At 35.6% G+C, this 21,038-nt stretch overlaps 1 protein-coding gene across 1 annotated transcript in view; it reads left to right on the top strand.

The window, feature by feature from the left end:
- The window catches only part of LOC142340381 (uncharacterized), a 75,355-nt gene that overhangs the window by 18,571 nt on the left and 35,746 nt on the right, over positions 1 to 21,038 (top strand). Inside the window, exons 3-5 of the mRNA XM_075390957.1 lie at positions 10,488 to 10,712; positions 11,155 to 11,383; positions 15,213 to 15,273. Coding sequence (XP_075247072.1) covers positions 10,488 to 10,712; positions 11,155 to 11,383; positions 15,213 to 15,273 — 515 coding nt within the window. The remainder of the gene's footprint in view (positions 1 to 10,487; positions 10,713 to 11,154; positions 11,384 to 15,212; positions 15,274 to 21,038) is intronic.

Raw genomic sequence — 21,038 nt, 5'->3', positions numbered from 1 at the left:
AAAGTTTCAAAATTTTGCGACTTGACACTTCAAGGCACTATAATTATAAGATATTACCTGCAAGAACTGTACATCGTCATTTGTTCTTCATCTTAACACCAATGAGTCTTCCTTATAGAAGGACTTCTCAGGCATGACAGCAAAAGAAACCCAAAAATAGAACAGTATAGAAATCTTGAAAACTTTTTATTGAACTAAATGGTCAAAGCAATCAGCCACAACGTATGAACAGGCTAAGAAAATGTTTGAATCAACAAAAGCAATTGAGACTTCTAATGAGTGAGATTGAGTTACACGGTGACAAAAATGAAACCAAAAAAGAGACAGATGAAAAAAATTTTTTTAGATAACTTGATTTGAAAGTCAATCGAACAAACAGCTATGAACTGATATCCTTAATTAGGTTAAGTTATGAGTCTTGGGGAAAAAATTGAGACCTGTAGGTATTTGTTATGTGGCGTAAATTAACGAAAAGAAAGACAAACATAGGCAAAATTGAAAAAGCCCCACAAAGTTTTGCGAGATAACTGTGTCTCAGCGCAAAAAGCAAAAACTAATTAACAAAATCAATTAGCGTATCCAAATACGCTTTTTCTCAACGTTGTGCATAATACCTACAATGCCTTCCTTTAAGTTGACTTCTCAATAATGAGATAACTCGACAAGGAAAGAAAAAGAACTCATATAAAATATGCAATTATGATCAAAAACAAATGAAAAATTGAAGACGCGTAGTAATAAAAGAAAAACTATCAGTTGAATATAAAACCATTACCAGCGTTAACTTTTTACGCACAAAAAGTTGGTTTCGGCCTGTTTTTATTGAGACTTCGCCCGAAGTTGAGAGAAATAAAATAATTATTGGCGAAGTTCTAAAATTCACCAACTTTTTCTCAAAACAAATATATTAAGTCACAATAGACATTAGATAACAACAGAAAAATGTCAAGGTTCTTTTATACCTTTTGAAAGCTAGATGGATCCTTCATTGGGGACAGTTAGTCATTGGGCTACAAAAAGTATAAGAAATGAAAGCGAAACGCAAGAAGTCCACAAAATTTTTACGAAAACAATTGGTCAGAGCCATAAAGACCAAGAGCTTAACTCTGAAACTAAGATGTAATCTCGTTGGGTCTCGTTTACTGTTAATAGTGTCCGTCATTAATTGAGCTCTGATAAGAAATTCTTGTCCGTTACTTACAGAAAAACATTTGAATAGAGGAACTATATTGAAAAAAAGGTCGGGCGCCATTAAAATCTTAAAAAGTTTTATCATAAGGATACATGGTGAGGTCAAGATCAACCCCGTTATCGATGCGCGTCTCAAGAAACACTCAATTATTGAAATGTTTGCGAAATATATCAATTTTGAACAAAATTTTTCTCTTTGTCAAAAATTAATAAAGCGTTTTGCATAATTATCGAGTTTAAATTTGCAAAAAGATGGCAGGACTATAAATGCAACAGAATCTTAAAGCAAGCGGGAGTACAGCTAGCTCTTTTCTGAGCTTATAAAGAATATGTCCGCAGTTTTAAGGTGTCTACTTCCCGCAAAGTTAAAGCAATTGTGCTAACAAAAGCCATTTTTTCGAAGAATTTTGAAAAATTTAGCAGAAATTCTAACCAAAAAACTCAGATCGAACAATTTAGCAACCCTCCTTTATCTTTAGAGACAAAATCAATGACACTACAATTAACACTTTCAAAATATTTTACCAAAATTGACGAAAATTTGGTCAAAAAGTGAACAAAACAGCTGAGTTACGTCTAATATTCACAAAACCTAAAAGCTCGATTACTCCCTATGAAAAGGGAAATTTGATAAAAAATCTTTTTATTTCTAAATTCTACGCGGAACGGCCTTTCTAATGATACCACCCACAACTCTCTACAGCTACTTTGTCGATCGGTCAAAATTGTCTGAACAAAAAAAAACCCATTTGAGTATATAGTTCCTCCCCCCTCAAGAGGGGTCGGAACAAAAAATAGATATTTGAGTTTAGACCAATCTTTACAAAATCTAACCGATAATTGAAATGCATAATGGCATGCCTCATTACAGCGCTCTGGAGATCTGTCATTAAAAAGACTACAAGAAAAAAAAACAAATCAGCAAAAACAAAAATTTCACGGCAAAAACTGAATATCTAAATCTTAAAGCACCTAGTAATAACGTCAGAATGCAACCAGATTAAAACCTAACTACAGAAATTTATTCTTTCCTAACTATACAGAAGATGGAAATTTTTCTTTATGAGACTATATTACAAGTCGAGAAGAGAACGAATAATGATTCGAAATTAAAATATTAATCAATATTTTTTAAATAAAAAATGTCAAAAGTCTTAAAAAGCATTAGTTTTTAACTAAATAAACCTTGACAAATTACTAAAAAGTTATCACGAAACTAAAAGGACCTGTCTTAGGTTAGACAAAGCCATAGAAACGGACTAAAGATGCAGAAAAACTCAAAAAATTACAAACGATTTGCGAGTACCCAAATTATTGATACCATTCAAATCATTAGCCCTTACTGAATATTATGTACTTTTAATACAATTGAGATTTCAACTATTTCAGTGAAAATGTTTTACTGAGATATTAACTAAGTTTTGCACATTTGAAAACCATTGGGATCTGTTATTACGCTATTGTTTTAAACGAAGAGAAAAAGAAACACAAAACTGACCACTCAGAAAACGTTTATTCAAACGCATATTCTCCAACAAACAAAACGTCAGTGAGAGATCATATAAGTAGACTTTTTTTGGAAATACAAGAAATTGCACGGGAGCTCTCAATGATGAAAATAAGTTACAAGTTGACGAAAAGAACAACAAAAACTGAAAAGTTTGAAAAAAATTGAAAGTGTGTATCATAAACGTTTAAACTATACGCTAAAAAAGAGGTTCGGGTAACATCATTCATTCAATCTTTAAATAAAAGCTTAGCCGATCGGTCAGCAATTTACGGCTACCTAAAATCTAAAAAAAAATTTTTGAAGTTTTGTCATTGAAGTCATAGAACCAATAGTTACAAGATAAAACCGCTAAACAGATGAATTTTGATTGCAGTACAAAAGAAAGGGATCTTGTCACTACTGAGAGTGACTAACAGTTCACAAAAAAGTCTAAGATTGGTTAATGTTCAGAAAAATGTTTTGAAAAATTATTTTCAAAGTCCTAACACCCATTTAAATCACTAGCTTTCAACGGAAGTCAATAAATCCGCTCTAGTGCAACCCAACGTGAGTACATTGACGTTTGTTACTCATAGGTAATCAATAAGACAGGACAATAAGTCTTATGACTATGAAAACAACAACAACAACAGACAAAAACCAAAAAATCAGTAGAAAAGTGCAAGAAGAAAGTGCCGAAGCCATTTATGCCATAAATTTTTCACTGAAAATTTTATCAGTGGTCCACTGAACGTCTTTTGTAAGCCAATAGGAGCTATCAATTTTTGTATAATGTGATGTTAGTTCAAAAGTAACCAATAATACGAAACTAAACAAAAATTTTAAAAAATGAGATCTTGTGTCATTGCAGTCATATATCCAATAATTACTAGATAAAACCAGATGACGCTAACCAGATGAAATTTGGTTGCAGTAGGGAGGAAGAGGGTCCTGTCATTACTGAGACTGACTTACAGTTCACGAAAATATGTTTATGATTGGTTAATGTACAAAAAAATTTTTGAAAAGTTATTCTTAAAGTCTTAGCAGCCAATAGCTGTCCACTAGATATGTTCACTTAATGCTCATTAAGGAACATATTGAACCTTTAGTCAATTATTTCATGCCATAGGACTCATAAAAAATTAGTAAATCTTCAAAAAGAAACTCATATTTTCATTTAAAATAACGAAAACTCAGTGTCGAAGCCAAAAAAAACATAAGCAATTCCTTGAAAACGATTTTTTTGTTGATTGGGCTTCATTTGACTGTAAATTGAGTTTAAAGGAAACTCGATATGAAAAGTGACGAGTCTCTAGGTGACTTAAAAAACAAAAAAAAACTGAAAAATTTTCCAAAAAAAGAGCTCTCAATCAGAATTAGATTTTTTTTATAGTGAACTTCCCTATGAGACCAGAAGTAGTCTTGTTATCGCCTTCAGTCTATTAGGATCACACAATTGGTTCATTTTGTGGCAGGAAATGTAAGTTTGAAATGCTATTTTTATAGAAAATATCTTAATTTGAAGACAAATTACACTAAAAGTGAACGAAATCATGCCAAATATCCCGTGTTCACACAAAACTTCAATCCTCGATAACTCCTCGAAAAAAACGAAATTCAAAAATTTTTTTTTAATTTTGAATTCTACGCTGGATGAGCTTTTTAATGATACCACTCACATTTCTCTACGATGAATAGATCGATCGGCCAAAATTGACTGAACAAAAAAAAACATTTGAGTATATAGTTCCTCCCCCCACAAGTGGGTCGGAACAATAATAAATTTGTTTCAAAACTCCCACGTTTCGGTGATTTTGTCATTCACTTTTTTCGCAAATCTACGTGTTTTTAGCTTTCCTAAAGCCTTTGTTAGCCATTCTGCTGACATATTGTCAGTGCACAATACCTCAGCTGAATCTCTCCTTTTTCACATAAACGCAAAACAATCTACGTTGTCAAAACTAACGGCCGCTGCAAAACCTGACAGAGCTCTTCAAGTAAGCCGCTGAAATATAGAGCTTCCTGTGGTGCTTCCACGCAGACATTCAGTTCGGCCTCTGCGGTAGATGTAGCCAACGTTGTCCTCAGCTTGCTAGAACAACTTACGCAGCCTGATTCGTTATTAAGTGTAACGAACAACAATATGTGATTTTTCTAGAGTCAGTATTACAATCCCAATCCGCATTTGAAAAAAACACCCATTTCCATGACCTTCTCCGATTTACGATAAGTCAAGCGAAAGTCCGTGATGCTCTTCAGGTAATGGAGCACAGCTTTCGCTGATCAGGACAATTCTTGTGTTGGTGATTCAAGAAATCGGCGGAGACAATTTGCAGAAAGCGTTATGTCGGATCGTGTGCCAAATAGATTAAACTGCGGAGTAAGCCTAGATGCTCCTGGCCCAATTTTATTTCGGAGCTGGGCTAGGCGGATCGACAATAGTTAGTTCTTTTTCTGATACCATTGCAGTTTCCACTGATTTGCAATCCTTGGAGAACATTTTCGGAAGAGCTTCAAAGTGTTCTTCCTGTCACAAAATGGTTTAATAATTTTCCATCGGGACTTTGAGACGTAGGAACCGAAGAAACAATTCTGAAATCTGACTTGTCTCAAAATATCTGCCAGCTGCTTTTTCAGATCATTGGATGAAATCGAGGTCCTATCCCAAGAACACTTTGACATCCAATCAAATGCAGGTAAAGGCAACATCATCTTCTTTCCCGGAAAAAACTCACTTTGGTCATTTAGGCATGCTTTGAGTCAATTCTAGCAATTCCGGCTAGATTGTTTGCGCCCGTACAAATTAAGCTGTAACTTTCAATATAGTTTCCCAACGTTAAGATCCTACATGTAGAATCCCTCAGTTTGCTCATGAAAAATATCTGCCTCCATGACCGCGTTAAGGTATGCCATTTTTGCGTCAAGTTGTCGAGGTTTTATTACGTAGGGTGCTGCGAGCCAGAAAATTAGCGTGACAGATGAAATTTTATACAAAAGATTTGTGGTTGTACATAATCTTATACGGTGTTTTAGCTAGTGCCGAATGTACGCAAGTGTTTTCACGTAGGCAGAAAGAATGAGAGTATAGAGTCAATGTGATTTGTCAACCGCAGACTCGCGGATCATGCACCAAGCAGTGCTAAAAATTGTTCCCCAGACTCTTTCGACTTTCTCATTATCCTCGGGAGTGTAAGTTGGAGACTGCTCCTCTTTAATACGTTTACTCCTGCACCACACCCCTGGAAACGTCCGCTCAAATTTTCGGTTGCCTCATCACTTATTAATACACAAGGTACCCCAACGTCCGCAAAAAATTGTAGGAATTTCTCCATCACCTCTTTTCAGTCTTCATGAAGTAAACGCGGACAAGGCAACTATGACTGTCTACTAACCCGATAGCGTACTTAATGTCATCCACTGATAACGGTGATGTGAGTACTAAGACATCAGAATGAAATTTATCTAGGGCATATTTCTAAAGCATTGGTTTCCCAATCCTTGGGACAGCGCAACGTTTGCTCTTATTAAGTTCTCAACACTATCAGAAAGAAGATTTATCCTCTGTTACTACGATTCCCGTTACTCACTTCTTCAAATTTTTTAGGTCCTGCCAATTGTGGTGCCCGAATCTTGAATGACAAACGTTTAGTCTCACCACAAGAGCTTGTTGATTTTCCTCCACCTTTCCCTTCTTCAGAAGCCAAGGGGAAAGGATGTTTTCTTGCTCTGTTTTCTGGGGAAATATTATCCCAGTTAATGTTACTCAAAATTGTATTCCCCACTTCCTCGGAGAGCCTGGCAACTGAGATTAGGTTGCATTCCTGGTCAGGACTATAAAGAGACAACTTATTTGCACAGACAACTGTCCGTATTTGCCTTTAATAAGGCTTGAGAAAATTTTCTCTATCCTTGATCATATAGTTACTACATTCGCTAACAACATCATCGATATCAAATATTACTTTTTCTGTTGCATGGAAGGAATATCTTGCTCTCTAGCGTTTCGTATATCATCAGTTGCGACTAAACCTACGTTATCTCTTTGAACATCCACGTTTGCATTATTTGATTTGTGAAAATTCGCCTAAAGCTTCTCGATTTTTCACCGCTGACTGATTCCCAGAAAAATTGACCCGTGCCCCCCCCCCCCCTCCGGGTTCCACGCGCTTATGGTTTGTGACCAATTTGTGCCGCTTCAAAATCATTTTATTTCAGGCCTTCCCCACCTCGCGCGGCAGTCCGTCTTCCTATGCCCACGCTTGCCACATCTGATGCAGCTTATGTTTTTGCTCTTGCTTTGCTCAAAAAAGCATACTTTTTGTTCTTAGAATCATAGATGGCTCTTTAATTGATTTCAAAATTTACGAGGTCTCGTTTCACATTATCAAGACTTTTTGTTTCCCCTCCAAACTTTGCGAGTGTTTCAAAGTTTTTAGGATGTTTAGTCAAACCCTTGAGTAAGATTGAACTAACAACCTGTTCGCTAACGCCCTTGTCTATTTCCTGCAGATGGCTGTGTATATCTTCTGCACGAGCAACAAGTCAAGCACAGATTCGTTCCGTTTCGTGTTGAGTGATGCGAGCTTCTCTCTGATCTTCTGGTCCATGCCGCTTGTCTGTCAGATTTTTAGCTGCGGCAAACAATATAGATCGCCGATTGAGGCACTGAACCAATTCACACCAAAATTGTGTTTTGTATTTCCTCCGAGCGCGCCTCCCTCTCGGCACGTAGATCGAGTTACTGCGCTTCAGACGCATTATTCCCTAACCCAGGCATGGTTTCATCATAACGTATTCTGCATTTTAGAACTCTTTTTGTACTGCCCACAGCAAACGCTTAAAAGCTCGTTTCAGTATTAATTTTAATATTCTCTTAAAGATGATTTAGAGACTCAATTCTGGGGTTGTCCACTCTTACCTACTGTATTTTATGGAACAAACTTAATGACTATAAGAACAGTTTTCCTATTATTTGATTCTATCCGAATACTTGCCAATCAATAAGATGAAACTTTGTTGAGCACAAGTAGGGTGTAATTTATTGCAATTAATTCTGTTCCTGAATGTTGCAAAAAGTTTTGAAAGTTTTGTATATTACCTTTTGTGGCTGACACAAGAATCCCAACCCACTGCACAACTCTGGACACCCAGCAGCAAAGATTCCACAACTCAAACGAACCACGCACAAAAATGGTCTTTTTTTCAATATTGATCCCTCGTCAGATTAGGTGCGAGTAGTCGGTCCCCCTCATCACTTCACTTTCCGCAGCATTTGGGCACATATGGTTCTTTGTTGGCTTTTTCTTTTTGGTTGCTTTGTCTCTGGGTTTCGAATTTTCTCTCAGTTTCAATCTCTCTCACACGAACAAAAAGGCTGGGCCCCTAACCTGCCAAAGTTTATGATCCCAATGACTAGCGAAGTAAAGCTTTTTGAGAGTGTTTTGGTTTCAAATAAGTTTTAACTTGATAAGGTTCTGTTTGTTATGTATCAACAAACTGGGTATAAAATTCACCACGCAAAATTACCTCAAAAACATGTAGTGGCAATGAAAAAATCAGAGCTAAGTGTCAAATATCAGTATAAATGGAAGTCCAAATCAAATAATGAATTTGATTCAAAATACGGACCATCTACAGAGTTGTTGTCCATGATATTTCCGCTTGCAAAAAAGTTACAACCACTTTATGAATGCAAATTATCTCCAGCCCAGATTCGGGGAAAATGAACCACAAGAAAACCTTTAGTTTTAGATAGGAAATAAAAGTAATCCAAAATAAAGTATTGATTGATTTTTGTTGATTATCTTATGGTTTTCTAAATGTTCTAGCATTTGGTTGAGCGGAATTTTTTCAAATATTTTATCAAGAGTTGGTGTCACTTAAATTGGTCTGGAGTTTTCCATTTGAAGCGTATCACCTTTCGTATAATGTCCTCACTATATGGTAAAGCTTAAGCTGTGATTTTAGTGTATTTATTAGCAGCGATTTTTCTTTCATCAACTTGAGCGCAAATCGTCTATTTTGGGATCTTTTTCACCGGAAATCTGTTATCTTTTTCTGTTATCCAGCTTGTTTTAAGCAGTTACACCTCAACTGACCGGGGTTCCGAGTCTTCAGGGTTGAAAATATTTGACCTTCTCTAGCTTCTCGCAATTTTTCTGGAAATACTGGTGGGTGCAAATAGATAAAATGCCCAGCAATAACGCTTTACTCATAAGAATTACAATGATAATGCAAATGACCTATACTCCAAAAATCTATACTCTTTAGCAGTTACACCTCGACTGACCGGGGTTCCGAGTCTTAAGGGATGAAAATATTTGACTTTCTCTAGCTTCTCGCAATTTTTCTGGAAATACTGGTGCGTGCAAATAGATAAAATGCCCAGCAATAACGCTTTATTCATAAGAATTACAATGATAATGCAAATTACCTATACTCTAAAAATCTCTCGTGTGAAATCACATAAATTTTTCTCGTGTGATGAAAAATCACACGAAGATTCGTGTGAAAAATGCGTCTCGTGTGATTTCACACGAGAAAATTTTCTTCGTGTGATGAAAAATTACACTATTTTTCATGTGAATGAATATATGAGGAAATGAAGCAATTCATAGAAAATCTCATGTTTTAGCAACTTGAGTGTTTGTTTGCGCAAAAAAGTTCATAGCTGGAGAATATAAGAGAATCTAACAAGTTACCGTGGATACAGTTTTGTGAGGTTTGTACTTTTTTTCTTTGTTCTTGTTATTTAAAAAGAGAGTCTGGTAAGCTCAAAGTACCATACGTTAGTTGTCTGGATTGGAAATTTATGCCGTGGTTGATAAACACCCAAAAAAGACCCCATTAAAAAGGGTTTAAAAATATTATGTATAATGTTTTCAAAGTAGATGTAGCGCACTCAAGAGTTATAGGCTCAAAATGCTTCTTCAATAATGCACCTTCTCTGGGTCTTTTACTCATCCCAATTTCTCTTAGAACACAAACCTGTTGTGTCAATTGTATTTTCATGCTATTTTGGACTTTTTTCTGTGATTAAAACCAAAGATAAAACTTTAAAATGAAAAAATGGGGTAAAATGGGCCACCTAAATAAAGGGGGCGACCGCACTTTTTTGAATGAGTTTTAAAAAAAGCAGTACATGATTTATCATGTGAGATCACATAAAAAATCATGTGCCAACACACAATTTTTCAGTTAAAAAGTGACACACGCAAAAATCGCAATTTACGTGATATTTCGTGTGAAATCACACGAATCCCTCGGGTTAGCCTTCACGAGTTTTAATGTGATTCACACGAGTTTTCACTTGATTTCTCATGTAAAGTCACACGATTTTTAGTGTGAGCCCACATAATTTTTCGGGATTTTTCACAGGATTTTTCGGTAATTTTTACGCGAAAAATCGTGTAAAATTTCATGTAAAAATACACGATTTTTCGTGTGTAAAACCCCCAAAAAATCACGTGGGCTCACTTGAAAAAACGTATGATTTTACATGAGAAATTACGTGAAAACTCGTGTGAATCACATGAAAACTCGTGAAGGCCAACCCGAGAGATTCGTGTGATTTCACACGAAAAATCACGTAAATTCCAATTTTCTCGTTTGTCACTTTTTAACTGAAAAATCGTGTTTTGGCACATGATTTTTTATGTGATCTCACGCGAGAAAAACTTAGAGTGTAGGCAACTACCCCAGCCGTGAACGCTTGACTTCGAAAATGCACCAACCCGAACCTGAGCTTCATTTTGTGAAGCGTCGTTTAAAAAATAAATAGTCATGGAAAAGAGTGAACTATTAGACGGGAGAAACAGCAGCTAGCGATGCAGACAATTCGGAGTAAAATGGAGTTAGAGGAAGCAGAAAAGATTCTACAGGACCATGAAGAAAAACTTAAAAAGAGATCGACTTCTGTGCTTCCCACACAGTTGCAGACGACAAGCCCAAACACACAAGTAGATGACAGCATTGAGCCAAGAAGAGACCACAGAGAGATTACAGATCTGCAGAGCAGTCCAAATGAGCAGTAACAGACAATAATTTTCCATTAAAACACCATTATTACCCCGCCCCCCTCCCCCAGCACCACCACCACCGACAAGCACCAGCAAACACACACCCATGCACCACATGTACACGCATTTACAATCACGCTCCCTCAGACACACACACACACACACACACACACACACACACACACACACACAGACATTTAATAAGGATTTTTTATTGAGTTACAAAAATTATTTGAAAACTAACCAAAAATCTACCTCTCATGACAGATCTGAGCATAACATGCCACATTTGTTTATTTAATCACAATGTATAGCCTGTGTTTAAAATATGGTTTACGATTGAATGGCAGTCAATGAACCCTACGGTCATCATGGTAGAGATTCCTTTAGGTCTTTCGCTAGCCATAACTATTGAATGTGTTTCCTCAATCATAAATGAACCGATTGTTATAGACTCCAATCACAACATGAGGAATCAGGAGCTGAATCTGTGCTGCTCAGTACACGCTCACTCAAATGGAAAACCACAGGGCCTCAGAACACTCTATCAAAACATGAATTCCTCTTGGATTCTCTTCACAGAAGGTCTAAAAGCCTAAACACCCTCACAATCCATGACAGCACACAGATGAGATCAGTTCGAAGAGCCCATAACTTTCTCGACTTGAATGCAGGACACAAGGTGAAAGTCAAATATTTGAAAAATTCAATAGTAAATATTTTAAATAGGAAACTAGAAATATGCTTCATTAGAAATCATTAAAATGGTTTCATAATTCCAAAACATCCTAACGCCAGCAGGCGAATGCAAACTTATACGCGTTATGTCCAAGTATTCTGTACTAAACTGCGCTAATTCGAATATACTCGAATCATGTTTTTTTATTGTCCGAGCTTAGTTTATTTGGTCTGGAACAAATGGTTCATATTTCCACCACCCAGGACTGGGAAGTTTTGTGAAAAGCTGAAGTGATGGGTGCAACAATCCATTCTATTAATCTTATCCTCATTAAACCAAAGGCAAACAGTGAAAAGATGAAAACAATATCCCGTTTTTTTCAACCCTATTTGACTAACTCCCTTTCATTTAATCCCAATTATTTCACCCTTCGATCAGTTCATACTGATTTCAATCCTTCGAATAATTGGCACTATAATCATTTGGCCATGCTTCGCGTTCCATGGCCATGCCTCAATGGTCCGTGAGATTTGACATGAAACTATCACAACCGAACATCATGGGACTAAATTATCCGCCTATTTACGAGAAAACATGCTTGTAATGTCCACTGCTATATTGCAGAGTGAAAAGGATACGGTGCAAAGATATAGGCAGTTAAATGAATATCGCTGAAAAAAGTCAAAAAAAGAAACCACTCAATTAACCTAATCTTAAAGTAGAGAGAACAGAGAAAATTTTTTCTTCTGAATATGATTTTGTTGGTTTGAATACCTAATTTACGGAGAAATTCTGCTTCTAGTGTATCAAGTCTGACTCCGTTTTTCTAATATGAGTTTATAATATAACTTATTTATAATGTATCCGCAAAAAAATGTTATGCTTTTTATCTCAGTTTGTTTGAGTCCTGGTCAATTGCAACAACTATTTGTTCCGACCCACTGAAGTGCTGGAGGAACTATATACTCATCTGTGTTTTTTTTACGTATCATTAGAAAGCTTGTCGAGCGTAGAATTTCAAATTAACAAATTGTTGTCGAATTTCGTTTTTCCCAGGAGTTAAGCAGGATTATATTTTCGTGAACGTTAGCCTAACTTCCGTTTTTTTGTTCACATTTTTCGTAAACTTTTCTTAAATTTTGATTATTTTTCCGCTAAAAATATTTGAACGATAGACTCAATGGTTTAAATTTTGACGGTAAACTGATTTAGTGAATTGTTTGAACCAACTGTTTTGTCTAAACTTTAGGCTAAATTTTTGAAAACTTTTTTCTTTTTTTCGTAAAAAATAGCATCAAATATGCTTATTTGAACATTTCTGTCCAGTTTGACAGGAAGCGGAGATATAACAACTGCTGATACAATATTTGTTTACTCAGATATGGGTTTATTGTTCCCTGGTTCATAGAAACGTTTTCAGGAAATAACGTTTTTGCAGTCTTTCGTTAATTAGCCAAATTTTTTAGAAGGTGCTTAATTTACTTTCGATATATTATGAGTTTCATTTGCCGAAAGAAAACTTCTACTCAACGTTTGAGACCAACTATGTATTTCAACAGCCGCACTGCGATAGAAAGGCTTGTGTTGGTCTCATCAATGACTCTGGCAATAGAAAAGGATGCTGATTGCATTTTGGGTCAGTCCTTTTCAAACATATTTTTTAAAAATTTTTCATCCCAATTACTGGTGAATCTGTTTTCATTTAAAAGATTTTTTAAACATTGGTCTAATTTACGTTCAAATAAGGTTCAAATGAACAAATTTGTTGTGGTTTATGTGTAAAGTGCACGGTTGTTATGGCTCCGAAAAATTCTTTTTGAAAATTTTTCCATGATTTCTTGATTTTTTAGGTAATATAACTCAATAAGTAAACAAAAAATCGTTATTTGAATTTCATATATGTGACAATTGGTCTTATGAGCCATTCCATCAACATTTGGAACAAATTTATTTGTTTTAGGACAGAAGCCACAAAAGGATTACCACTTTTGTTCTTTTATTCAAACTTTAAATGCGAATTTTTCGTACTGTAATTGCGCGATGCATATTTTATTCAAATTTTTTTTGTTTTTTACGTTTATTTTAGTTAGAGATCAGAACGAATTCAAATCAAACTGCAATTGTGATTAGGTAAATTAACTTGCAAATTAGGCCGATGAATATAAATGATAATATCAATAGGAAACAGAAGGTGTTTTGGCTTCAACACAGTTTGCGTAAAATTGTTTGTGAGTCTTAGTCCCACAACTGACATGTCCCATGATTATTCGTGAGCGGTAGAAAATTGAACTATTTATTTTTTATTTTTTGAAAGCTCACGTTTGTTTGCAAAGAAAATTTTTTTTGAGATTTGCTATTTTTAATCTTATTTCTGCCAATTTTTAACGTAGTCTCAGGACTAAGAGGTCTCAATCCCTCTCAACTGAATCTAAATTTTTCCTTCATTGCGCTTTGTTTTTTATGTAATTGTTTTGATGTTGATAATACAAATTTTGATTCGACTTTAAATTTTTTTGACAAAATCCAATTTTTGAAGTTTTGTTTTGTTGTTTTGTCCGATCATCACATCAATGACATCTCAATGACAAACCACATATCACATTATTGCCGCTGAAAGAAGACGCAATTGATTATTTTCGATATTTCAGTGAATATATTTTGACTTTATAAGCTTCGGCGCCCATTCGCAAAATTGGTTTGACTTTTTGTGCCATTTTTGTGACAGTCGTATGACATTCTGAATAATGACAGGTCTCATTAGTTTTGTTTGAAGGTATTAATTAATCCATTGAAAGATTTCAGTTGATAGCTAGTGGCATTCATGGCTTTGATAATATTTGTTTTCAAAAAGTGTAAACGTATTTTCTAAGTTTGCCTTTTTTATTTTAATTCTGCTTGTTGTTCATTCTCAATAATTCACTATTTTCTCAAGAATAAGTCACAATTTTTTCATATCGGATGCTATTTTGAACCTTTCATTAAGTTTTATTTAGAATAAGGTAGAGAATGAATTTTGGTTGTGAGTGATGCTTGTTGTTTTTAAATGAATTGTCGTGTCCCTTGCTCTCCTTAACGTTAGGTATCATAGTTTTTCTAATGAGTTGTTTTTTAATTTGTATAGTGGTTTGGCGCAGGTTGAAGCACTTTTTTAAATTGTTAAATCAGCTCTGTTTTGGAGCAGGTTAAAGCAGCTTTTTAAAAGGATACACCAAAAGTTCTCTATCTCTTCTTCACTTGGTGTACAATTAAGTCAAAAAAGTGTTTGAGTGGGGTCCAAACATTAGATTTCCGGGGCTCCTTGTTGTTTTAAACCTTGGCAATTTAATTTAAAAATTTAGTGATATGTTCTTCTATATATACGTCCATCTGCCTTTTCCACCTATTACCTTTTAAATAAAGAGCGGAAAACGTACCCAGTTGAACGAAAATTGAAATATATTTATAGGAATTCTTGGTAGGAAAATGTCAAGCTATGTACGAACTTCAACGATCTTTGCATCTGTTAGTCAGACATTATGCATACCAAGGTATTGTCCAGCCAAGTTAAAAGTTGTTATTTAGAACTTTCATGTATGGGGAGTTATATCAAGCTATTCATTTGACTGGGTGCTTATAATTGAAATAAAATGTATTCATGGGTGATAAAACACAACATTAATTTTAAAAAGTGTCGAATGAACAAGAACAGTTACAAGCTCTATATTCACTAAAAATGTTAAAAGGAAGTAAAAAAAATTAATAAAAAAATGTTAAAAGGAAGTAAAAAAAAACAAAAGTAATATGCAAATGGACTGGAGAACTTTCGATTGTACATAATTTGCTTTGGCTTTAGATGAGTGGATCCGTGGGAACAATTGGGAGTGAATTGATCACTGACACCACAAGTTACGATGGTATGTACTCTTTTACTTACTCTGTACCAAGGTGAACTGATTATCAAGAATTATCCACCGAGGAGTGAACACTCTAACATCCAAAACCATCCAAGGCACATGGTCAAACTTTGTCTCGCTTAAATTGGGCGATGCTTTCATTGCCTCTGTCAATTCCACTCACCTAATCTGTTAGTGACAGCCCTAGTCGGATCCGAATGGTTATCTTGCAAGATCTTAGCTAGCAATATTAGTCTCCGGATCTTTCATCTAGCACAATAAGCGTCATTTACAGAAATCTTGAAATATCTTGAAAGATAAGCGTCTTAGATCGACTAAGATCATGAATAAACATTGAATCGTTAAGTTTCTGGGCGCATGACTTACTGAGGTTTAATATTCTAGTTAGTTCATGTTGGCACCACATAGAAAAACTAATAGAACTCGATCAAACTCTTCAGAGGACTATTCAAACACGCTGATGGTTGGCCAATAACCAAAATAACGTCTTTGCAACGTTTGTTAACATAAATAATCTTTGCCTTGAGTTGGTGCTATTTTACCATTTCCCCATGTATTAAGACTGGCTATAAACCTAGAACTAAGACCGCTAATCAATTATTGGCCGGTAGGAGCTCTAGATTGGTATGAAACAGTCCTCGAACTGTAACATAGTCGCTGCAAATTTTTTCAAACGCAATATCTAATACTTTTTGTTTTAGGAATATTTTTAAATCAAAATCGCTATGTGTTAAGATTACGTATAGAAATTTTTTACTTGCTTTTATGAGCCTGTTGTCAATTTGATCCATCACTTGATCATTCATGTTGGTGTATCCCGAGAAAACTTCACATAAAGTTAAATCAGCTCGGTGTACTTATAAACCATAAAACTGGGAAAAAGATTAGATTTCCCCATGTGTTATGATAAGAGATAAAGTTAACTATAGTTCAAAATTAAGATCAATCAAAATTATACTAAGTATTGATCAAGACAAAAGATTTGGCTAGAAATTTTTATTTTTTGAAGAGACTTCAAGGCATGAATTATTTTAAAGAGGAACAAGTATGCTTACATTTTGATGCCGCAATCCGGGATAAAAATTTTAGTGCCAAAGTGTATTCGAATCAGCATGGGAACTACATCCGAGAAAATTGACTACAAAGAGATTTTCATTGCACTTCGAAACTCATCTTCCCAAGACAAATGAGAACAGTACAAAGCAGATCAAAAAGACCCACTCTTTCAACAACCTTTTTTTAATTTTAATTTTCAAGTCACTGAAGTACAGATTGGTCTGCTGAAGGGAATTGCCCAGAGCTTTGTAAGTTTTATTTGCAATAGAGCCCCATCTACTCAGCTTTTATTGAGGAAATCCGCCAACAGACCGATATCACGAAAAAAAAATATATTACTTAAAGAAGTAGAGATTTGCAACTTAATAAAAAGAGTTCCCAAGATAACCTCAAAAAGTGGCGAAAACAACGCTTGGCGCTGGTGACAAATTTGACCTACGAAACCAAATTTGTGAAGAGGAAGGATCTGATGAAATACTGCAAATTGATAGACGACGGGAACAGAATGTCAAAAAACAAGCAAAATCTCAAATCAGGGATTGACAATATCAACATACTCATTGAAAACAGGGATCGGGGGCTAAGAAGAGACCAATTGTCTACAAATTACATCAATTGAAAGCGGAATTGATTGAAAACAACCAGTCTCAGCCAAAATTTGTTATCAGCAGTCACAGGCAGTACAAGAAGGGCAGTTAGAGAAATTTTCTCAAGTTTTTCGCCAGCGAACAGTCAAAATACTTTCAATATCTGAATGAGCAAGACAAGACGATTGAATGCGCCAAAAGTTTTTCCTCAATTCATTCTGAGAACGAAGAGGCGACTTGTGAAAATGCCAAAAATCAATTGCCAATTGCAGAATCTCTTAAAGTGGAAGAACCAAAACAAACAAATCGGGACAAGGAATCCAGTTCTAAGAACTATGCAGCTAGTTGATCTTCCTATGAGTTACACGTCAAATGACTTCAAGACAGGTGATGGAGAGCTACAAAGCGACAATTCTAATGAATGACGCCGATAATGCTGGTGAAGCAGTTGGTAGTAGTGACGCTGAAGCGAAACAAGATGTGGCTTGGAACTTCTTCAAAGTTGATTTGGATTCTCAGTAGTGTTTTTCATCAATGAAACCATTTGATGACAGCCTATTGAAGAAACGGAAAACATATTCTTCTTTAACATCACATCACTCACCTGACCGAAACAGTTCAAGTAGAATGCAGCAAACATGAATATAATAAAAAATAGCTAATTAAATTGCACAGAATCGGAAACCAAGAAAATCACAAAAAAAAAGTTTGGACAAACAAATTTAGTTCTCAAAATTGAAACACGATCATGGCAGTCAACTAGAAGATCTAAAAGTCAAATCCAGGCTTGCTTCGCTATCATCAAAACGTTCCAAATGAACAGTTTCCAGCTTCAACTCATTCAATTTTTGCAACCAAGATTCAAATGTGAAAATTGAAGTGTAGGTCGATAAACAATCACAGAAGATTCAGACTCCTTGCAAGACATTTTAATACAGTTTACTATTATTAATACAATTTACTTGGCAAGGAAACCAGTGAGAACAGCCAACCATTCAACACCTTTTCCGCTAACAACTGTTATGAAAAAGTTGGAGTTTCAAAATCGTTCGGATGAAAATGGATCGGAAACATACAACGGAAATCCAAACCATTCAAACCAGAAAACAAAACTGCTGACGATCCATTCAGGCGTGGTTATCATCAACCTTTCCAATTTGGCTTCACCCCTTCTTCCCTTCTGAAGCACAAATCAGCAGAGATCTCTGGCGATTCAATTGAATTGACAGAGTAGTCAGGCACTCCTACAGAAATACTCCAAAGTTTACCAGGTCGTGATAGTCAGAAAATGAACCAATTAAAATCAACATTATAAGGAAAGCAAAAGCCGCGTTACTCAAGTTGGTTTCTAGGGCTAGAGAAATCACAAGGCTTGGGATGCACTTGAGAGAAACATTTGGCGCCCTCAAGTATTGGCTAGTAGTCAGTTGAGATAGATTCACTCACATCCACTCATCAACCCATATGATTAAGTGCCACTATTAAATTCGCTCAATTATTATTAGATAGTGTCATTATGCTATAACAGTTTAAATACGACGGAGATTTGTCATATCAATCAGTGCTCAATGTTGCAATGAGAAAACTAACTCTGAATTGAGTACCAAACGGCTCTTCAAGTTAAGTAGAACTAGCCATTATCAATCAAGTCTTATTAAATTTACAGATTGGCTGAATGAGTAAATGAGGTAGTTTTGTGCATAATGGCTTATTCCAACAGCCGAAAAAAAGACAAAAATTAACTCAAGGTCATCGAGCTTTTTAAGGCGTCGGAACCAAATATATAACAAGTGTCCCATGAAAGATGGAAATCAGAAACTTACTCTTGCGCGAGATTTAAAGCTCTAACAACCAAATAAGGTACGCCGCGGCCAAAAAAATAAATTTTAATTCTCTTGTCTCAATGGACCTCATCTAATCAAAGGCCGCCAGAGAGAAAGAACCTGTGGTACAAACGATTGTAAACGATTTTAATTCTCTTGTCTCAATGGACCTCATCTAATCAAAGACCGCCAGGGAGAAAAAACCTGTGGTGTAAACTATTGTACGAAGAAACATCGACGACTTCTTTTTTATGGTAAATCAAAGCTGAAGCCACAAATTCGTTTACTCACAATTCGACAAACAAACGTGAGCCAGCTAACCAAGACAATGCAACGTTAGTATCCCTAACATCGTATACTATTGACTCAATGTTGCTTGCTAATGGTCACGAATCATCTAGAATAGGTTTCCCACAAATTGTAAAAGTGTCAGTAACCAATGGAAAACTAACACGAAAAACACTGGCATTTTTATACAGTGGATCAAATATCTCATATATAGATGAAAAAGTCGAATCAGTTTTGAAACTGCAAGGACTTAAATCGTCATTAAAAGTTCTTCGAGATCAAGGTTCTGGAGAAACTCTTTTCTCATCACGATATTATTCTTGGTTCAAATTAGTACAATTGAGAGACCTGTCAGCGAAATCCTCTCCTGCTTGATTTGCCTGCAACTTCTTTTTATATAGCTAATGTTAAAAAAATCATAAAATGGGATTAAGTTCACCAAATGAGTGCTGCCAAAGCATCAACTAAAATCATCCTATCGGCATTCGAACAAATCTCGGTTGAACCATTAGCGGGCTATATCCAAGTTTAGTAAACAGCTGCTTGAATTCTTACATAGCTGTAAAGTCAGAAACATTGGTAGATCAATTAAGGCATTGGTGGGATATAGAATCGAATGCGTCAAGATGTAATACGAGCGGTGAATCGAAAGACGAGCAAAAGTCTTTGGAAACTGTGAATAACAAAATCAAATTTAGAGAAGAAATGTATGAATATGGCCTCAGTTGGTGCGATAAGCGCGGGAAAAATCATAGCTTTGTAACGCTAAATCAAAATTTTGGGATGTTTCACTAAATTACATGTTCTTGTAGTGTCCAGATTCAACGCAAAGCATCAACTCAAATCATCCTATCGGCATTCGAGCCAAATCATCAACTCAGAACATCCTAACAGCCTTCGAACTAATCTCGGTTTGGACCAATAGCGGGCTTTATCCAAGTTTAAAAAACAGCTGCTTGAATTCTTACATAGCTGTAAAATCAGAAACGTTGGCAGATCAATTAAGGCATTGGTGGGATATAAAGTCGTATGCGGCAAGATTTATTACGAGTGGTGAATCGAAAGACGAGCAAAACTCTTTGGAAACTGTGAATAACAAAATCAAATTTAGAGAAGAAATGTTTGAATATGGCCTCAGTTGGTGCGATAAGCGCGGGAAAAATCTTAGGTTTGTAACGCTAAATCGAAATTCTGAGATGTTTCACTAAATTACATGCTCTTGTAGTGTCCAGATTCAACGCAAAGCATCAACTCAAATCATCCTATCGGCATTCGAGCCAAAGCATCAACTCAGAACATCCTAACAGCATTCGAACTAATCTCGGTTTGGACCAATAGCGGGCTATATCCAAGTTTAAAAAAGAGCTGCTTGAATTCTTACATAGCTGTAAAATCAGAAACATTGGCAGATCAATTAAGTCATTGGTGGGATATAAAGTTGTATGCGGCAAGATGTATTACGAGCGGTGAATCGAAAGACGAGCAAAAATCTTTTGAAACTGTGAATAACAAAATCAAATTTAGAGAAGAAATGTTTGAATTTGGCCTCAGTTGGTGCGATTAGTTTAGCTAAATGCAAAACAATTCATAACGGTTGCCGCACAGATTAAATCGTTTGAAAAACATTTAGAAAAAGAAGAAGACCATGAAAAACGATATCAGGAAACTATCTCTTGCTCTTGTAGTGTCCAGATTCAACGCAAAGCATCAACTCAAATCATCCTAACGGCATTTGAACTAATCTCGGTGGACCATTAGTCGGCTATATCCAAGTTTAATAAACAGCTGCTGGAATTCTTACATAGCTGTAAAGTCAGAAACATTGGCAGATCAATTAAGGCATTGGTGGGATACAGAATCTTATGCGTCAAGATGTAATACAAGCGGTGAATGGAAAAACGAGCGAAAAGCTTTGGAAACTTTGAATAACAAAATCAAATTTAGAGAAAAAATTTATGAAAATGGCCTCAGTTGGTGCGATTAGTTTAACTAAATGCAAAATAATTCATAA

The sequence above is a fragment of the Convolutriloba macropyga genome, chromosome 5 (assembly GCF_964194025.1).
Source record: "Convolutriloba macropyga chromosome 5, txConMacr16.3, whole genome shotgun sequence".
Classification (NCBI taxonomy): Eukaryota; Metazoa; Xenacoelomorpha; order Acoela; family Convolutidae; genus Convolutriloba; species Convolutriloba macropyga.
The sequence above is the reverse complement of the archived record's forward strand: the minus strand, read 5'-3'. Positions and strand labels throughout refer to the sequence as shown.